Raw genomic sequence first — 21179 nt, forward strand, 5'->3', positions numbered from 1 at the left:
AGTGATTTTAAAAGGAGAGTTCTGCTAAAAATTCAAGGAAAAAATGATGCAGTATTATACAAACTATTTAAAAGTACAAAAAAAATGAGGGGATACCTCCAACTCATATTATGAATGAGCATAAACTTGATCCAAAATCTAAAAGTACCTTATTTAAAGTCAGCATCATTTATGAACATAGATGTAAAAATCTAAACAAAATAATGTTACACTAAATCCAGCATAACCAAGATGAGTTTATCCTAAGAATCATGCCTGGTTTAACACTAAAAAAAAAATCAACTAATGTAATTTAGCACATAAAGGAGAAAATCATATGATCATCTGAAGAGGCCAAAAAAGCATTTGATAACATTCAACAATCCATTCTTAAAAAGATAAAAAAAAATCTCAAAGTAGAAATAGAAGATAACTTCCTTAACCCGTAACAGTTATCTACAAATTACACATAGCAAATATTACACTGAAAACATTCCCTTTAAAATCAGAAACACAACAAAGGTGTCTACTATTGCTAATTCTATCCAGCATTGTACCAGCACTGTATATGCAGTGCAAGAAAATCAGAAAAAGATACAAAAAGTATAAAGATTAGAAAAAAATAAAACTTTCTCATATATAAAATAACTATTTACATGGTAATCTCAAAAGAATCTACAGATAAATATTAGAATAAGAGCATGATTGTTAAATATAAAAATCAGTTTTTTTAATACTTCAACAACAGTACTACTATCATGTTGCCTAATTCCCACATTACACAACTCCAGGGGAAATCATTCACATTGTATTCTATACGGATCATCAGCCTTAGGTAATGATTCTAGGCAATCCATATAGCAACAACATGAATAGCATTACATATATGTGCGTGTGTATATAAATATAAATATGTGTGTGTTGTGTGTATATATACATAAATATATGAATATATAAACATACTACATAGGTGTGTATATAAATATATACACACACACACTCTACATGTGCTGGTTATTTTTGTGGTTTGCCAAATATTTCCAGTTCTCCCCTTCATGGTATATGGTAGAAGTGTACTTCCTGAAATCCCATGATTAGCTAGGGTCATGTGATTAATTCTGCCCAACAAACTGAGTGAAAGTTAACAAGCAGTATTCTGGGCTGGACCCTTTAATTTCTGGATGCCGATACTCCAAAGCCTCTTTTCCCTCTGATATGTCTCAAGACCATGTTCAAGGCAGTGGCAGCTCCATCAGCCTGTGTCCTCACCTGACTACAATGTGCAGACACCCCTCTTTCCACGCTCAACCTGCAATGGATGTGTAGTGTGAATAAAAATAAAGCTTGATTGTTTTAGGCCACGGAGATGAGGTGTTACAGCAGTATAACCTAGCCTATCCTGATTAATACAGTACAGTACCTAGGAATAAATTTAACAACAGATGTGCAAGACCTGTGTGGAACAAAACTATAAAAGTGTATCGAAGGACACTAAAGTAGGCCTAAATAAATGAAAGGATACACAGAGGTTCATGGATTAGAAGATTCAATGTCATAAATATGCCAATTCTTTCCAAACTGAGATACAGATTCAGTACAATCTCAGTCAAAGTCTCAACAGGTTTTATTGAGGCACCTGACAAGTTGATTCTAAAATTTGAATGGAAGAACAAAAAACCAAGAATTGTCAATCACTTCTGAAAAAGACAGTATGGTATTGTCAAACAGACAACAGAACAGAAGAGCCAGTTCACAAACAGACCACACATATAGGAAAATTTGATTTATGTCAGAGGTGGTATTAAAGATTAGGAGGGAAACGATGGAGCTTTCAATTAATGAGAGTAAGAGAACTGGTTATCAATATTGAGGGAAAAATGAAATCAGATCTTAACTTTACATCAAAACCATAAATCATGGGGCTGGCCCCATGGCCGAGTGGTTAAGTTCGCATGCTCTGCTGTGGCAGACCAGGTTTCCCCAGTTTGGATCCTGGGCGTGGACATGGCACCGCTTGTCAGGCCATGTTGAGGCGGCGTCGCACGTGCCACAACTAGAAGGACCCACAACTAAGAATGTGCAACTATGTACCGGGGGGCTTTGGGGAGAAAAAGGAATAAAATAAATCTTAAAAAAAATCATAAATCAGCTTCAGCTGTATTCAAGACTTAAAGATGAAAACCCAACAAAAAACCCTTTAGAAAAAAATATAAGAGAATATCTTTATTTCTGTATAAGGAAGAATTTCTTGAATAAGATACAAAGTACAAACCATAAAAGAATATCTGACTACATGAAAATTAGAATGTTTTGTTTATCAAAAACGCCATAAAGAGGTAAGACACGCCATAAACTAGAAGGTTGTTGGCAGTGACTGATTTGGGAGTACTATATAGAGAGGAAAATGACTAATTAAAGGCACAAGAAATAAGACTGATTAATTTTATAAAAGTCAGGGGAAAAAGAAAAAGAGAATAACATACAATATCATTCTGTGGTATTATGATATAATAAGGAATACATATTTGGTCGTTGTCCCTGGTTCCTGGCACAGAGCTCCTAAAACCCTTGTAATTTCCCGAGTAAGAAAGATAAGAGGAGCATCTTTTGTTATTCATAATAAGCCCCCTTCAACCAAACCTGAGTTTGTTAATGACAGGACAGATGGCTGAAAGTCCTTAGATAGCTTCAGGATTGGGGCTAGATGCCAGAGGAACCAACTACGTAATGAGAGGGTTAGAATTTTCCACCCCACTCCCTCAATCTCTGGGGAGGACAGACGAGTTGGAGATTGAGTTAATCACCAATGGCTAATGATTTAATCAATCATGCCCATGTTATGGAGCCTCCATAAAAATCCTAAACAATGGGGTTTGGAGAGCTTCTGGGTTGGTGAATGCATCCACGTGCCAGCAGGGTGGTGTACCCCAAACTCCATGGGGAAGAGAAGTTCCTGCACTTGGGACCTTGCCCTATATACCTCTTCATCTGGCTGTTCATTTGCATTCTTTACAATAAACTGGTAACAGTAAGTAAAGTGTTTCCCTGAGTTCTGTGAGCCATTATAGCAAATTATTAAACCTTAGGAGGGGGTTGTGGAAACCGATTTGTAGCCAACCCGGACAGAAGTGTGGGTAACTTGAGGACCCACTGTTTGCGACTGTCATCTGTAGTGGGAGGCAGTCTTGTGGGACTGAGCCCTTAACCTGTGGGGTCTGCGTTAACTCCAGGTAGTGTCAGAATTAAATTAAACTGCAAGACACCCAACTGGTGTCCAGAGAGTTGGGAGAATTAGCCAGTGTGTGGGAAAACATCCCCACACATTTGGCGTGAGAAGTGATGTGAACAGAGAAACAGTGTTTTCTTTTAGATTCCATTCACATAAAGTTCAAAAATAGGCAAAAGTAAACTATATTATTTAGATACACACATACAGTAATAAAACTGTTGAGAAAAGCAAGTGAGTGTCATGAAAATCAGGAAGTAGTTGGAAGGAGAGAGGGTAGCAGGGCATGGAAGTGAAATATACCTTGAACCAAGAAACATATCTAGGATGTTCATCAGAGTACAGGCAATATGGTTATATGGGCTTTAAGTTAACTCGTTTTACTATATGTTTGCCTTATACATTTTTTTTCTGTGTGTGTTTGTGTGTCATACGGCTCTCAATAAACATATTTTAATAAAAGAAAGTTAAAAAGTCGCTGGAGTAAACTTACTGGGAAATTTCAAGACCTATAAAAAGAAAACTAAAAGCCCATTAAGTCTAAATGTCTAAAAACATGAAAGTATTAGTCTTCTGTTACTAGGTCAAAAGATGCAGTATTGTAGGATAGCTAAATCTTCCTACATTAATCTCTTCATTTAGAACGCTGAGTATTTTTAGAAAATGTGACAAAATGACACAAGCTCATTTGTAACATGTGAAACTGATTAAAAAAAAAAGTTTGCTGAGATGTGAGGAATCTTTTCACAATGTATACGCATATCAAATCTCCAGATGTCTTACATTTTATTTGTCAATTATATCCCAATAAAACTAAAATTAAAAATGAACAAATAATGTAAAAGAAGCATGTAACAAAGGCAACAAAAACCTTGGAAAATAATGAACTGAAGACTAACATTACCCTAATTTTCACTGTGTAACATTTTGAATTTTTTGAACTGGTACATAGAACTCTTTTTTTTAAATTAATAAACTTTATTTTTTAGAGAAGTTTTAGGTTCACAGCAAAATTGAGCAGAAACTACAGAGCGTTCTCATACATCCCCCTCCTCACATACACAACCTCCCCCACTATCAGGATCCAGCACCACTGTGGTACATTTGTCACAATTATGAACCTACACTGACAGAGTATCATCACCCAAAGTCCATAGTTTACACTAGGGTTCATTCTTGGTGTTGTATATTCTTTGGGTTTTAACAAATCAGTGACATGTATCCACCATTCTGGTATCATACAGAATAGTTTCACCGCCTGAAAAATCCTTTGTGCTTTGCCTATTCAGCTCTCTCTCCCCACTAACCCATAGAAACCACTGATCTTTTCATCATCTCCAGAGTTTTGACTTTTCCAGAATGTCATATAGCTGGAATCCTACAGTATGTGGTCTTTTCAGATTGGCTTCTTTCATTTAGTAATATGCATTTAAGTTTCCTCAATGTCTTTTCATGGCTTGAGAGCTCATTTCTTTTTAGTGCTGAAAAACAGTCCAGCATCTAGATGCCCCACAGTTCACTTATCCATTCACTTACTGAAGGACATCTGAGTTGCTTCCAAGTTCTAGCAATTATGAATAAAATCGCTGTAAACATCTGTATGTAGATTTTTGTGTGGACACAAGTTTTCAGTTCATTTGGGTAAACACCAAGGAGCACAACTGCTGGATCGCATGGTAAGAGTTATGTCTAGTTTTGTGAGAACAAACTGCCAAACTGTCTTCCAAAGTGGCTGTATCATTTTGCATTTCCACCAGCAATGAACGATAGTTACCATTTTGCATTCCCACCAGCAATGAACGAGAGTTCCTGTTGCTCCACATCCTTGCCAGCATTTGGTGGTGTCAGTGTTTTGGATTCTGGCCATTCTAAAATCCAAATGTAGTAGTATCTTGTTTTAACTTGCAATTCCCTAATGACACATGATGTTGAACATCTTTTAGTGTGCTTGCTTGCCATTTGTATACCTTTTTTGGTGAGGTGTCTGTATAGGTTTTTTTTTTACCTATTTTTAGGTTGGGTGGTTTATTTTCTTATTGTCGAGTTGTTTTTTTTTTTACTTTTTATTGAGATTATGATAGTTTACAACCTTGTGAAATTTCAGTTGTACATTATTGTTAGTCATGTTGTAGGTGCACCACTTCACCCTTTGTGCGCTCCCCCCACTCACCCTTTCCCCTGATAACCACCAATCAGTTCTCTTTGTCTATATGTTTTACTTCCACCTATGAGTGGAATCATACAGAGTTCATCTTTCTCTATCTGGCTTATTTCACTTAACATAATACCCTCAAGGTCCATCCATGTTGTTGTGAATGGGACGATTTTATCCCTTTTTATGGCTGAGTAGTATTCCATTGTATATATATACCATATCTTCTTTATCCAATCATCAGTTGATGGCACTTAGGTTGCTTCCACATCTTGGCTATGTAAATAATGCTGCGATGAACATAGGGGTGCATGGGACTTTTGGAATTGCTGATTTCAAGCTCTTTGGATAGATACCCAGTAGTGGAGTAGCTGGGTCATATGGTAGTTTTATTTTTAATTTTTTGAGGAATCTCCATACTGTTTTCCATAGTGGCTGCATCAGTTTGCGTTCCCACCAACAGTGTATGAGGGTTCCTTTTTCTCCACAACCTCTCCAACATTTGTCACTTTTTGTTTTGGTTATCTTTGCCATTCTAACAGGTGTAAGGTGATATCTTAGTGTAGTTTTGATTTGCATTTCCCTGATGATTAGTGATGATGAGCATCTTTTCATGTGTCTATTGGCCATCCGTATATCTTCTTTGGAGAAATGTCTGTTCATGTCTCCTGCCCATTTTTTGATCGGGTTGTTTGATTTTTTGTTGTTGTGCTGTGTGAATTCTTTATATATTATGGAGATTAACCCTTTGTCAGATAAATAACTTGTAAATATTTTTTTCCCAACTAGTGAGTTGTTTTTTTGTTTCAATCCTGTTTTCCTTTGCCTTGAAGAAGCTCTTTAGTCTGATGAAGTCCCATTTGTTCACTCTTTCTCTTGTTTCCCTCGTCTGAGGAGTTATGGTGTCCAAAAAGATCCTTTTGATATTGATGTCAGAGAGAGTACTGCCTATATTCTCTTCTACAAGACTTATTGTTTCAGGTCTAATCTTTAGGTCTTTGATCCATTTTGAGTTTATTTTTGCGAATGGTGAAAAAGAATGGTCAATTTTCATTCTTTTACATGTGGCTGTCCAGTTTTCCCAACACCATTTGTTGAAGAGACTTTCTTTTCTCCATTGTAGGCCCTCAGCTCCTTAGTCGAAGATTAGCTGTCCATAGATGTGTGGTTTTATTTCTGGGCTTTCAATTCTGTTCCATTGATCTGTGCACCTGTTTTTGTACCAGTACCATGCTGTTTTGATCACTGTAGCTTTGTAGTATGCCTTGAAGTCAGGGATTATGATGCCTCCAGCTTTGTTCTTCTTTCTCAGGATTGCTTTAGTGATTCGGGGTCTTTTGTTCCCCCATACGAATTTTAGGATTCTTTGTTCAATTTCTGTAAAGAATGTCATTGGGATTCTGATTGGGATAGCATTGAATCTGTAGATTGCTTTAGGTAGTATGGACATTTTAACCATGTTTATTCTTCCAAACCATGTGCATGGAATGTCTTTCCATCTCTTTATGTTGTCATCAATTTCTTTCAGGAAAGTCTTGTAGTTTTCGTTGTATAGGTCTTTCACTTCCTTGGTTAAATTTACTCCCAGGTATTTTATTCTTTTTGTTGTGATTGTGAATGGGATTGAGTTCTTGAGTTCTTTTTCTGTTAGTTCGTTGTTAGAGTATAGAAATGCTACTGATTTATGTATGTTGATTTTATACCCTGCAACTTTATTGTAGCTGTTGATTATTTCTAACAGTTTTCCTATGGATTCTTTCGGGTTTTCTATATATAAGATCATGTCGTCTGCAAATAGCGAGAGTTTTACTTCTTCACTGTCTATTTGGATTCCTTTTATTTCTTTTTCCTGCCGAATTGCTCTGGCCAAAACCTCCAGTACTATGTTGAATAAGAGCGGTGGGAGTGGACACCCTTGCCTTGTTCCTATTCTCAGAGGGATGGCTTTCAGTTTTTGCCCATTGAGTGTGATGTTGGCTGTGGGTTTGTCATATATGCCCTCTATTATGTTGAGGTACTTTCCTTCTATACCCATTTTATTGAGAGTTTTTATCATAAATCGATGTTGGATCTTGTCGAATGCTTTCTCTGCATCTATTGAGATGATCATGTGATTTTTGTTTCTCATTTTGTTAATGTAGTGTATCACGGTGACTGACTTGTGGATGTTGAACCATCCCTGTGTCCCTGGTATAAATCCCACTTGATCATGGTGTATAATCTTTTTAATGTATTGCTATATTTGGTTTGCCAAAATTTTGTTGAGGATTTTTGCATCTATGTTCATCAGTGATATTGGCCTGTAGTTTTCCTTCTTTGTGTTGTCCTTGTCAGGTTTTGGGATCAGGGTGATGCTGGCTTCATAAAATGTGTAGGGAGTGCTCCATCTTCCTCAATTTTCTGGAATAGTTTGAGAAGGACAGGTATTAAATCTTCTTTGAATGTTTGGTAGAATTTTCCAGAGAAGCCGTCTGGTCCTGGACTTTTATTTTTGGGGAGGTTTTCGATTACTGTTTCAATTTCTTTACTTGTGATTGGTCTATTCAGATTCTCTATTTCTTCCTGCTTCAGTTTTGGGAGGTTGTAAGAGTTTAAGAATTTATCCATTTCTTCTAGGTTGTCCAATTTGTTGGCATATAGTTTTTCATAGTATTCTCTTATGATCCTTTGTATTTCTGTGGTATCCGTTGTGATTTCTCCTCTCTCATTTCTGATTTTATTTATTTGAGTCTTCTCTGTTTTTCTTAGACCGTCTGGCTAAGGGTTTGTCAATTTTGTTCATTTTTTTGAAGAACCAACTCTTTGTTTCATTGATCCTTTCTACTGTCTTTTTTGTTTCAATATTGTTTATTTCTGCTCTAATTTTTATCATTTCCCTCCTTCTACTGACTTTGGGCTTTGTTTGTTCTTCTTTTTCTAATTCTGTTAGGTGTCGTTTGAGACTGCTTATCTGAGATTTTTCTTGTTTATTGAGGTGAGCCTGTATTGCAATGAATTTCCCTCTTAGGACTGCTTTTGTTGTATCCCAAATGAGTTGGTATGGTGTGTTTTCATTTTCCTTTGTCTCCAGATATTTGATTTCTTCTTTAATTTCTTCAATGATCCACTGTTTGCTCAGTAGCATGTTGTTTAGTCTCCACATTTTTGCCCCTTTCCCAGCTTTATTCTTGTAGTTGATTTCTAGTTTCATAGCACTGTGATCAGAAAAGATGCTTGATATTATTTCAACTCTCTTGAATTTATTGAGGCTTGCTTTGTTTCCCAAGATATGGTCTATCCTTGAGAATGTTCCATGCGCAATTGAGAGGAATGTGTAACCTGCTGTTTTTGGGTGGAGTGTTCTATATATATCTATTAAGTCCATCTGGTCTAATTTTTCATTTAATTCTATAATTTCCTTGTTGACTTTCTGTCTGGATGATCTATCCATTGGTGTTAATGGGGTGTTGAGGTTCCCAACTATTATTGTATTGTTGTTGATGTCTCCTTTTAGTTTTGTCAATAGTCGCTTTACAAATTTTGGTGCTCCTGTGTTGGGTGCATATATATTTATAAGTGTTATGTCATCTTGGTGGAGTGTCCCCTTTATCATTATAAACTGCCCCTCTTTGTCTTTCTTTATCTGTTTTGCTTTGAAGTCTACTTTGTCTGATATAAGTATGGCGACACCTGCTTTCTTATGTTCATTATTAGCCTGGAGTATCATCTTCCATCCCTTCACTCTGAGTCTGTGTTCATCTTTGGGACTGAGGTGTGTTTCCTGGAGGCAGCATATTGTTGGGTCTTGTTCTTTAATCCATCCTGCCACTCTGTGTGTTTTGATTGGAGAATTCAATCCATTTACATTTAGAGTGATTATCGAAATGTGGGGGCCTAACGCTGCCATTTTATCACTTGTTTTCCAGTTCTCTTGCATTTCCTTTGTTTCTCGTCCCATGATTTTTGGACTACTAATTCAGGTATGCAGATTTCTATACTGGCTTTCTTCTTATTTGTAATTTGTGTCTTTATTCTTGTTATTTGTTTAGTGGTTACCAAGTGGTTTGTATAAAACATCTCATAGATGAGATAGTCCATTTCCTTAGATTAAGATGTTCCATCCCATTCCTCTTTCCCTTCTAGGTTGTTATTGTCAGATGTGTTTTTCCTTCCTTCTTGTGTTGTGTTTCCTTCCTTCTTTGTGGTTAAAATGACAAGATTATATTTATTCTTGGTGTTTCCCTTCCTTTTATCTTTAATGTTATACTTAACTTTTGCTAACCTGTTCTGATGGAGAGCTGCAACTTTCTGATTTTGTCTTTCTACTTATCTCCTTTGCTCTGGGTTTTGTAACCCCTTTCCTTTTTTTGATTTTTCAGGTATGAGGGTCTTCCTGAGCATTTCTTGTAGGGGAGGTCTTGTGGCAATGAACTCCCTTAACTTTTGTTTATCTGGGAAAGTTTTTATTTCTCCATCATATTTGAAAGATATTTTTGCTGGATAGAGTATTCTTGGCTGCAAGCTTTTGTCCTTCAGAGTTTTGGATGTATCATTCCACTCTCTTCTAGCCTGTAAGGTATCTGCTGAGAAATCTGCTGACAGCCTTATGGGGGTTCCTTTGTAGGTTATTTTCATCTGCCTTGCTGCCCTTAGTATTTTCTCTTTGTCATAGACTTTTGCAAGCTTCACTATACGCCTTGGGGTTGGTCTTTTTATATTGATAAAGTTTGGAGATCTACTGCCTTCTGTCACATGGAGTTCCAGCTCTCTCCCCAGGTTTGGAAAGTTCTCAGCCATTATTTCTTGGAACAGGCTTTCTGCCCCCTTCTCCTTCTCTTCTCCCTCTGGGATACCTATAATCCTTATGTTGCATCTCCTAATTGAGTCAGATAATTCTCGGAGAGTTTCTTCATTCCTTTTTAGTCTTAGTTCTCTCTCCTGCTCTATCTGCAGCATTTCTATATTCCTATCCTCTAAATTGCTATTTCTGTCCTCCGTATTATTGATCCTACTGTTCAGAGAGTCCAGATTTTTCTTAATCTCCTCCATTGTGTTCTTCATCTCCAATATTTCTGATTGGTTCTTCTTTATAGTATTAAGCTCTTCTGTGACATAGCTCCTGAACTCACTGAGTTGTCTATCTGTATTCTCATTTAACTCATTGAGTTTTTTAATGATGGCTATTTCAAATTCATTGTCATTTAGGTTATAAATTTCAGTGTCTTTGGGATTGTTTTCTGGGTCCTTGTTATTTTCCTTCTGTTCTGGAGAGTTAATATATTTTTTCATACTGCTCGATGGCCTGGATTTGTGCCTCTGCATAGAGATAGAGTTTAGGTAATGCTTCCACTTGCTTCTACCAGAGTGGGGGGGAGGAGCAGCTGTTTAATCTGCACTGACCAGGATCCCTGTCAGCTATTGCTAACCAGACCTGGGCCCCTCCTCGTGGTCAGAGTGGGCCTGTGGGGTCTCTCGTCAGCTGTGGGGACAATTGCAAGGGGGCCTCAGGTTGCTGGTGCCTACTGTCACAGACCACCTAGACACGCTCCCTCCTTAGGGTTCGCAGCAGTGTTATGGGCTTTCACCGTGGCCGGGAGCAGGTTAACCTAGATTCGCAGCTCTGTCACCATCAGGGCCCCCAAGATCTCACTTGTCCACTATGGGCCGCAGCAGAGCTATGGGTATCTACTGCAGTCTGTGGTTAGCTCACCCAGCTGTGCTACTTCTGCCTCAGGGCTTTCCAGCCTTGTGATTGCCGGGAAGGGCCTCTCCACTAACGCTGCGCAGAGGCTTTTGCTGTGGTTGCTGTGGGACCATGGATTTTCCCCCTGGCCCATGGAGCAGGCTTGCTGGGACTCCAACCTGCCACTGCCCACTCACACGGGCTCACTGGGTGTCCCTTGCCCCCTCTGGGCCACAGCAGGAGTCTGTGAGTCAGAGGCGGCTGGCGGACTGCTGCACCACCCGGGATCCTCCTGTCCCAGAGCCTCCCAGCGTTCTGAATGCCTGAATTGTCCTTGCTGCTGCCATCTCACTAAAATGGAGTCTACCTGGGCCCTGCTTCCTCCTGTCATCAGCTTCCAATTCAAAGTCGGGAATAACTACATCTGACTGGTGTAATCTAGGTTTCATGCCCAAGCCCTAGGGACAAGGGAGCCTGGGAATGTGAGTATCTGGCATTTCAGCTTCTTTAAGAGGAAACAGATTGTATCTCTGAAGGTGGGAGATCTGCAAATATTATTCAGGGGTTCAGATACTAGGATCCTACAAAGAATGACATTATGTCCATAACAGTGGTATATATTAAAATTATAAATACATATTACTCTTTAACTCCAAAATTCCACTGTAAGGAACTTGTCCTACAAACATATTTTTATGACCATACAAGAGAGTTCATTGCATGATAGTCTGAAATACAAAAAAAAAAAAAAAAATTAAATTCAGTAAGAATTGGTTAAATAAATAATTTTTTATATGAGAGTAACATGCAGCCGATAAAATATTTATTGAATGAATACTCACTATGTACCAGGAACCATGTTATGCACTGGGAATGCCATTGTAAGGAAAATGGAGAACAGTCTGAATGAGGTACTAATATTTGTTTTTAAATGCCAAAAATATATTAAGTGGTTAAAAAAAGGATGACTCCATTGGGAAAAAACTAGATATTTACTTTTGTTTGTATACACACACAGAAAACTTTCAGAACAAAACACAAAACCCATTAGTTATCTCTGGAGAGTAGGAATGGACAGAGGTGGGTTCTTAATAATGTTTTGAATTTTTTCCTCTATTTGTAATTTTAAAATAATTTTTATAATTTAAAATTGGGAAATTTTATTTTTCAAATGATAGGATTGTATATTTTAAAGAAAAAACACACAGAACCCATCGGGGGGTACAAGGTTTCCTTTTGGAGTGAAGAAAATGTTCAAAAATTAGATAGTGGTAATGGTCCTACAACTCAGGGAATTTTATGTATGGGTAAATTTTATGTATGGTATAGAATTATATCTTAATAAAGCTGCTAATGGGAGATGAGGGAAGTCATCTGCAGGCTTATATGGAAGCTGACCTCAGATTTAAGATCCAAATTAATTTGACGTTTGATGTTTTAAATTCAAAATGTAAGTGAATTTTGCCTTCTACTCTTCTATAGGTGCCATATTTATCCCTTAGCTCTCCCATAACTGAGGGTACTCTGACTTAATAACTGTAACATAACTTACCTATGAGGAGGAAAGGATTCCTTAGAAAACCAATAATAAGAATTCTGTTTCTCCTAAATAGTTACTGATCACCTGCTACGTTTGAGGCATTAAAGTAGTTGCTGGGGATAGCTGTATATAGTGGTGAAATTACTATTTTGGGGGAGGGGGTAAGAAAGAGAAAGTGATTTTAAAATTTATTTATTTATTTGTGAGGAAGATCGGCCCTGAGCTAACATCTGTTGCCAATCTTCCTCTTTTTGCTTGAGGAAGATTGTCACTGAGCTAACAGCTGTACCAGTCTTCCCCTATTTTTTGTATGTGGGATGCTGCCACAGCAAGGCTTGATGAGTGGTGTGTAGGTCTGTGCCTGGGATCTGAACCCGTGACCTCCAGGCTCCCAAAGTGGAATGTGTAAACTTAACCACTGGGCTGCCCCCTAAAAATATTTTTTAAGTACCTGATAGGGTTTTTAAAAATAATTTTTTGATTAAAAAAACATAGTGGGTCTATTCTTATAAAAAAACACATTTTAAAAATAGAATTATATTTTGCAAGTTCCTTTTTTCTACTCAACCATTTATTTCTACTGTCCCTAGAGGGTGTTCCCTTGGAAAACTGGTGAGAGGTTTGCAAGTTCACCCCAGGAATTTTAAGATTAAGACTAGTGTTGGTAAACTGTGCTACCAGTTAGCACCCGGTTGAACCTACCTCAGTTTCCTCATCTATCAAATAGGGATAATAACAGTACCTACTTCATGGGGCTGCAGTGAAGATTACAGGAGTTAATCTATGCAAAGCATATAACATGGTGCCTGGCATGAATGCCAGCTCTTCCAACCATGTGATGCTCACGATGACGAACATGCTCAACCCTATGCGGCAGTCATTCAGAATCAAAACACCAGCTCCTTGATAAGAAAGGCACAGGACCCAAACAAAGAAAAGTCTTAAAAGTTTTACTGATTGCCAAGAGGGAAACCTCATAAAATGAACGTTTTACTATGTTTCTAATTAGGAAGACAATATTATAGAGACATTAATTCTCCTTTGATTAACTAACAAATCTAACGTAGCTGTTCTGAATTGGTGGCAATTTTGTCCCCCAGAGGACATCTGCCAATGTCTGGAGACATTTTTGGTTGTCACAAGTAGGGGGCTGCTACTGGCTGGCATCTAGTGGGTAGAAACCAAAGATGCTGCTAAGCATCCCAGAGTGTACAGGACAGCTTCCTGCAACAAAGGATCATCTGGCCCAAAGAAACTCTGATCTAACGCAATCCTTGACAAAATGATTCTAAAGTTCATTTGGAGGAATAAATGGGCACAACAGCCGAGAAATTTTGGGAGAAAAAAAAGTAAGGAGCGGTAATTGCTCTACTAGATACTAAAAATATTATCAAACCACAAAAATAAAACAGTGAGGTTCAAGCATTAAGAACAGACAAATCAATGAAATATAGTAGAAAACTCAGAAACAGATACAAGCATATATAAAATAATTCGGTGTAAATAGTGTATTTCAAATAAGTGGAGAAAAAGATAATTATTTAAGAAATGATTCCTGGGCAATTGATTAATATCATATCTTATCAATTCTAATATCCAGAACATTTTCCCCATACATCTTCAATCAGGATGCATCTTATAGTTAGTGTATACATTCTGTGTGGTAGTTTTTTTTTTCCTGAAAAGCTGTTCTTAGACAGCAGGTCTTCAGTTTGGTGCTGTCTTAGAAATATGGCAATACAGTACATGGTAGATGTTAAGCATACTCCATGCCATATAAGACAATTCAGATGAATTAAAGAACTAAGCGTTAAGAATGAGATGGCAAAAGAACAATACTAAGGAAATAAGAGGAAAATAATCTCAGGGCAGGAAAGATCTTTCTAAACATAAAACAAAAGAAAAAAAAACAGAGAAAAGATGCACAAATGCATAAATAAAAATGTAAAGCTTGATTAAGTAAAATACTACACAGTATAGACTTCTAAATTTAGTGTAATCCCAATTTTAAAAGTAGAAATTATTTGGAAGTTGACAAAATTATTTTAAAGTTATTTGAAAGAATAAACATGTAAAATAGCCAGAAAAATTCTAAAAAAGAAGAGCAATGAAGAGTTTCCTCTGCTTACGATTAAAACAGCATGTACCAAGGCCAGATCAGAAAGTCCACAGACACAGAAATATATAAAAGTTTACCATTTGATAAAAGTAATATTTCAAACCACTGGGTAAAAAGAATGAATAATTCAATAAATGATGCTGGGACAACTAGCTAACAATCTGGAGAGAAAAATATTAGATTACCATTTCATCCCTTTTCTGAAACTAATTCTAGGTGGATTAATGAATTAAACGTAAAAAATATTTTTATAATCTTAAGAGTGAGGAAAGCCTTTCTAATCATGACAACAAAGACAGAAATCATAATTGAAAAGAGTGACAGATCTGACTATATAAAAATTTAAAACTTCTGTAAAGAAAACCAAAAGAAATCAAAAGTTGGGGAAAAAGTTAACATGTAGGACACGGGAGGCTGTATTAGTTTCCTAGTACTAATTACCACAATCTGGCTGGTTTAAAATAACAGAAATTTATTCTCTCATGGTTCTGGAAGCTTAGAAGTCCAAAATCAAGGTGTTTTGCAGGGCCACGCTCTCTGCAGGCTCTAGGGGAGAACCCATTCCATGCCCTTCTCTTAGCTTCTGGTGTTGCCAGCACTCCTTGGTGTTTCTTGCTTTGCAGTTGCCTAACTCCCATCTTTGCTTCCATCGTCACCTGGTATTCTTCCTCTGCCTTTGTGTGGTCTTATAAGGACATCAGTCATAGTAGATTAAGGGCCCACCCTACTCCGGGTGACCTCATCTTCAGTGACTACTTCTGCAACGACCTTATTTCCAAAGAAGGTCACATTCTGTAGTGGCGGTTAGGACTTCAACATATCTTTTTGGAGGACCCAATTCGACCCAGAAAGAGTCTTTAATATGTAAGTAAAATTTACAAACTACTAAGAAAAATAACACCCCAATAGGACAAGAACAGACAATTCACACACACACAATATATATATGTATCTCCACTAAACACGCACAAGATGTCCAGCTGTACTATATGCTGAGCACACTCTGACCTCCAACCTTACTAGCTGCTCCTCCTCCCTTGCCCTCACCTGGGCTAGGTCCTGGATGTTCTCCCTCTTGTAGACGCTCAGGTTAGATGACCTCATCCAGGTCAACGACTTCACTACAACCTACATGCTAATGACACCAAATCTGTGTCCCCAGTCAGGACTTCTCCCCTGGCCTCGAAACTCACTACAAACATCATACCTGGCAGCTCCAGTAGGCTATCCCATAGCATCTTAAATTTAACACCTTCAAAACAACTCTTGAATCTTTCCTCCAAACCTGCTCTTCCCCAAGTCATCTTCATTTCAATGAATGACATCAACATGCATCCAGTCACTCAGGCCAAAACCAGGGCATCATTCTTGATTCCTCCCTTTCCCTCATTATCCACATCCAAGTTATTAGGACCTGCTGATTTTGTTTCCTAAATATTTCCCATAGCCCTCCAGTCTCGCAGCCTGTACCACCACTCTAATCTAAGCTACAATTATTTCTGGTCTGGACTAATACAGTGACCTTCTAGACTGATCTCCCTGACTCCCCTACAGTATTTTGTCCCCTACAGTAAGGTGACCATATTTCTGGTTTGTTTGGGACAGTTCCCGTTTTCACCTGTTGCTTGACAATCTGTCCAGTTAGCACCCCCTTTCACTTGCAAAAGGATTCCCATTTGGATGATAAATTATATTGTCACCTTAACTTATAGTCTTTTCTTCTCACAGTAGCTAGAGTCACCTTTTGATAACGTAAATCAGATCATATCATTCCCCTGCTTAAAACTCTTCTTACTACATTTTCTTACTACATAGAATAAAATCCAAATTTCTTATGTGGTCTGTGAGGCCATATATAACCTAGCCCACCTACTTCTCATCTCTTCCAACTCTGGCCTTCACTCATTACATTCCAGCCCCACCTGCCTTTCGATTCCTCTAATAAGTCATGCCCATTTTCACTTTCAAGCCTTTGTTTTTGCTGTACCCTTTGCAGTTACCTTAATCCCCTAGATCTTTTCATAACAAATCTGTTCTGTCATTTTGGTTTCAGACTGAATATTAACTCTTCAGAGAGGCCTTCTTTGAAAACACAATCTAATGTTCCCAACTCTACCCAAGTTACTACTATATTGTTTACTTATTTGTTTATTGCTTGTCTTTCTCCACTAGAGCGTAGGTCCATTGTTATCTCCTTCACCTCTGGTGCTCAGAGGCAGAGCACGTGTTCAAAAGTATTTATTGAAAAAATGAATCACAACCAAAGAAAAAAATTCAAACATGACAGCTCACAGAATCTGGCTATCAAATCAGCAAAGATTAAAAGAACAAAAATGCCTTATTTTTCTATCTAACATTCTATCACCTGACATTACATTTATGTGATGTTTACTGTGTCTCCCCCGGACTGAAATGAAATCTCCATGAGCGCAGGGACTTCGTTTTGTTCACAGCTGTATTCTCAGCAACTACAAGAGTGCCTGGCATGTAGTGAGTGTTCAATAAATATTTACTAGATAAACTGACAATATTTAGGGGTGACTAGGTAGTGGAGAAAGGGATATGGTGAAAATATAATTGATGCACAACTTCTGTAGGAAATTTGACAATATACATCAAAAGCCCTTAAAGGGGCGCATACCTTTCCACTCAGCAATCTCACTTCTAAGAGGAACTTAGAACAAAGGAACAAGGGTACAAAGATTATTTATGAGAAAATTCCTCACCGCGTTGTTTATAATAGAGAAAATTTAGAAATGTCAGCATGATATCCACCAGTAGATCATAAATATAATTATAAATCTGTACAATAAAATATTGGTGAAGATGTATTTATTGGTGTGGAAAGAGATAAAAAGTACATTAAGAGAAGAAAGCAAGCTAAAAACACCACATATATAGCAGGACTTCATCTCTGGAAAAACATGTATGGCGGACACATGGGTATATATGAGCACACACATGCATTTACAGATAAAAGTTTAGACAGACATACATTGAAATGTTAACATTGATTATCTTTGGACAGTGAGATTAAGGGTAATTTTAATTTTCTTCTTTACATATTTCTAAATTTTTTCTAATAGTGTAACCAAAATTAATTGACTATCTGAACATGTTTTGGTTTAAAAGTAGAAAAGAAAAAGCAATAAAGATTATCAAAAACAAAAACATATTTCACCAAATCAATGAAGACTAAAGCTCAGGTTAAGAACCAGGAGTTCAGAAATGTCGACTACCGTATTGGAGATGGCTTTCTGATTTCCTGAATAAGTAAGTTTTTTCCCCTTTACAGTCAATATTTGTAAAAAACAGAAAAAAATTGTAAAACTGGTTTCTTTTACTTCATTGCCTACTAAGCTGGAGAAGGTCAGGCCCGGCTGAGAAACAACACAACGTGTAATAAAAGCTATCATTTATGCTGGGCATTTTCTTTGCATTGCCTCATTAAAAACCTGGTCCTACCAGATAGCTACCAATGTGCTCTAAAAGCTGAGAGAGGTGACAGAACTTGCTAAAGCTCACACAGCGGCCACGTAGGGGGTCCTGATTTGAACAGAGGTCTCTCTGATCTCAGGGCCTTCAGGAAAGACTAGACAAAGGCACTTTAGGCTTTATAATCTTTCAAGTCTCTTAATGCCTCTGATCTTTTACATGGTTTTCCTACCACCTTTACCTAACTTGCAAGAAAAATAAAAGAACAAGCCTGGAGTTTTTAGAAAGCTGGAGTAAGTATCTGGAGAAGCAAGATTTACATTGGCTACTAGTCTCTGGAACTTGCCCCTTATTTCTCTTCGACTCAAAAGGCTCAAGATCAAAATGTTTGGTTAGGTGGCCATACGGGAGGGGAGCAGTTTGCAAGTGCACCTGTCTGTGTGTGAAGGGCCGCAAGAGACACAACAGACTGAGATAAGGATGACATCTGTGCATCTGAAGAAGGAAGCTGGACCAGGATGAGGGAAGATGGACAATACCTGGGAAGAAAGGAAGCAGGCAGGAAGGATAAAGTTAAAGTGGGACTGAAAGAAGGGGCAATAACCAAGGAGGAACTAAGAGAAAAGGCAGTTGTGAGTTATTCTGCAGTATTTTTTCCTTCTACCTTTTTCCTCTCTATACTCTTTTCCTCGATGATCTCAGTCAATAACAGGCCTTCGACGCTCCTTTCTATCTGGATGATTATCAAATCTCTCCAGTCCTGATTTTTCTCCAGAGTTCAATTTCTTTGGGTTGGCCACATCCACATACATTTCCCATCAGCCCTTTAAATTCAGTAGGTCCAAACTGAATGTAGCATCCCCTTCACCCCAGGTCTGCTTCTACTCTAGCAGCACTCACTTTCACTCATCAAACATCCACCTGAAGTGCTCTCTCTCTCCCATTCCTTCAACCATTCTTTCATCCAAGAAATATTTATTGTGGCTCTATTATGTCCCCTGCACTGCCACAGCACTAGGTACATCCATTCACTTACCAAGTCGGGTCACTTCTACCCTGTCCATCTGTTCATCTCATCTAAATTCTTTACTGAGATTTATTGAGAATCTATCTTGCTTGAACCGTGGCTACGTAACGCTATATGTTAATCAGTTTTGCATACCATGCATTCTGTATTGACCACCTAACATTTACCACTACACCTGAGGCACAGATGGGGCTCACAGTGGAGCCTTAGGGACTACAAACTGGCTAGGAAGGGGACTGGAGGAGCAGAAGCTAGGAGATTTGTCTTGAAGGAACATTTGCATACATGAAGAAAGGTGTTTTCCTTAAACCGTGCAGTACAGATCTATACAAATAACATGAGGGTGACGATTCTTTAGTTCTGGCGTGCGGCTTGCGGGACTGGGAAGATTGACAGGGAGAAAGCCTGTTCACCTCCACCCCTTGAATACTCAACAGCCACTTGTTGAATATATCACCTTCTATGACAGGGACCAGGGATGTTGTGTTCTCCCTTGTACCTCCCCCGACTCCTAGAACATCTGGCTCATAGTAGGGGTTCAATAAATATCCATAGAGGATTCTAGAGAGGCATGAACCATAGATATTTTATTCACAACCTCAGAAGAAGGACGAAGACTAAAGAACCTAAGGGAGAAAGAAAGAGTGCAAGATGTTTCCCTCCCTATTCCTTCAGAGCCTGGTAAATGTTTGCTAAGCGAAATAAATCATCCTCCTGCACGACTCCAAACTCGGGCCCCTCGCTCGGCCGCCAGGCCCTGGAGCGCGGCCACCACCTGGCCCAGGCCCTGCTGCCCTCCCTCCGGGCCGGGCTCCTGTTCCCTCCCTGCACACAAGCGCACCCACCGCAAGGCGAACAATTACACGCTCCCGCGTCGCTGCCTCGAGGTCCGCGACTCCCCCACGACCCCCTGTCCCCGACCCCCAGCCCTGCCGCCGCCCCCACGGGCTCCAGGGTTGCCCGCGGCCCCGCCTGACCCCGCCGCCGGCTGTGGGCTCCCGCACCCCCGCCCCCGGAGCTTCCATGTGGTCGGCCTTGAGCGCGGAGCCCGGAGGCCTGGCCGCCCAGCCCCGGCCCGCCGCGCTCCTCCGGGCGGGGAGGCCAGGGAGGCGGCAAGGCGGGAAGCGGCCGCAGCTGTGAGGCGCCAGAGGGCGGGCGGCAGCGGCGCCGCGCAGCGGGCCGGACCGAGGGTCGCGCAGACGCGCGGCCAGAGCGGAGGCGGCGCTCTGGTGGCGGCGGGGCTCGGCAGCCGGCCGCTCGCTCACTCACCACGGTCCGGCGGGGCAGCGCGCCGGGGGGCCGCGACAGGGCCCGGCGGAGCCTCCGCGGCCGGCCCGAGCGGGCCCCCCCGGAGCTCTCGGAGCCGCTGTCGTCCGAGATCACGATGAAGTCCTCCATGGCTGCGGGCCCCAGCCGAGTCAGCGCGCGGGCGGCCGGCGACCCGGGCGGTGGCGACGGCGGCGACTTCGGTTCCTGCTGCTGAGGCGGCGGCCGCGGCGACGACCCGGGCCATCAGCCCGCCGGCCCCGCCCCTTCCCGCCCCGAGCCCCGCCCCCGCCGGCCCGGCCCCTCCCCCGCCCCGCCCGAACCCCGCCCCCTGGCGGCCGGCGGGTCAGGGCCGCGGGCCCCGCGCTTGGCGGGGGCGCCGGTCCTCCCTTACCGAGGAGAAAAAAAAGAGAGAGAAAATCAAGTCGGAGCCGGCTTAGGCAGTGTTGGGGGCGGCAGTGCGAGACGCTGGGGCCGCGAGGGCTTCCACCGCTGCTGCCTGCTGACTGAAGCGTGAAGTGGGGTGTGCACGGGCCTCTCTGAGACAGCCTCGGCCACTGACCCACTGACCGGGACAGGGCCCTTGAGGGTGGGGACCTGGCCTCTACCCCTGACTGGGGTAGAGGGGCCCCTGACTGACTCGGGGGGGAGTCTTGGCCTCTGTTTGGGGTAGAGGGGCCTCGCCTGACTCGGGGTTGGGGGGAGTCCTGACTTCTGACTGGGGTAGAGGGGCCCCCGACTGACTGGGGTGGGGGGCACCTGGCCTCTTACTG

At 40.4% G+C, this 21179-nt stretch overlaps 1 protein-coding gene across 3 annotated transcripts in view; it reads right to left on the reverse strand.

The window, feature by feature from the left end:
• Positions 1–20699, reverse strand: part of SIMC1 (SUMO interacting motifs containing 1) — a 92045-nt gene extending 71346 nt beyond the window's left edge. The window contains exon 1 of one of the 3 annotated variants that reach the window (XR_002799508.2): positions 20410–20699. Coding sequence is in view for 2 of the 3 variants with exons in the window: in XM_023617189.2 (XP_023472957.2) it covers positions 20410–20538 (129 nt within the window). In the remaining variant the exon portion in view is untranslated. The remainder of the gene's footprint in view (positions 1–20409) is intronic. The other 2 variants (XM_023617189.2, XM_023617191.2) reach the window with 2 other exon arrangements.
• Positions 20700–21179: the final 480 nt, after the last annotated feature.

The sequence above is a fragment of the Equus caballus genome, chromosome 14, assembly GCF_041296265.1.
Source record: "Equus caballus isolate H_3958 breed thoroughbred chromosome 14, TB-T2T, whole genome shotgun sequence".
Lineage (NCBI taxonomy): Eukaryota > Metazoa > Chordata > Mammalia > Perissodactyla > Equidae > Equus > Equus caballus.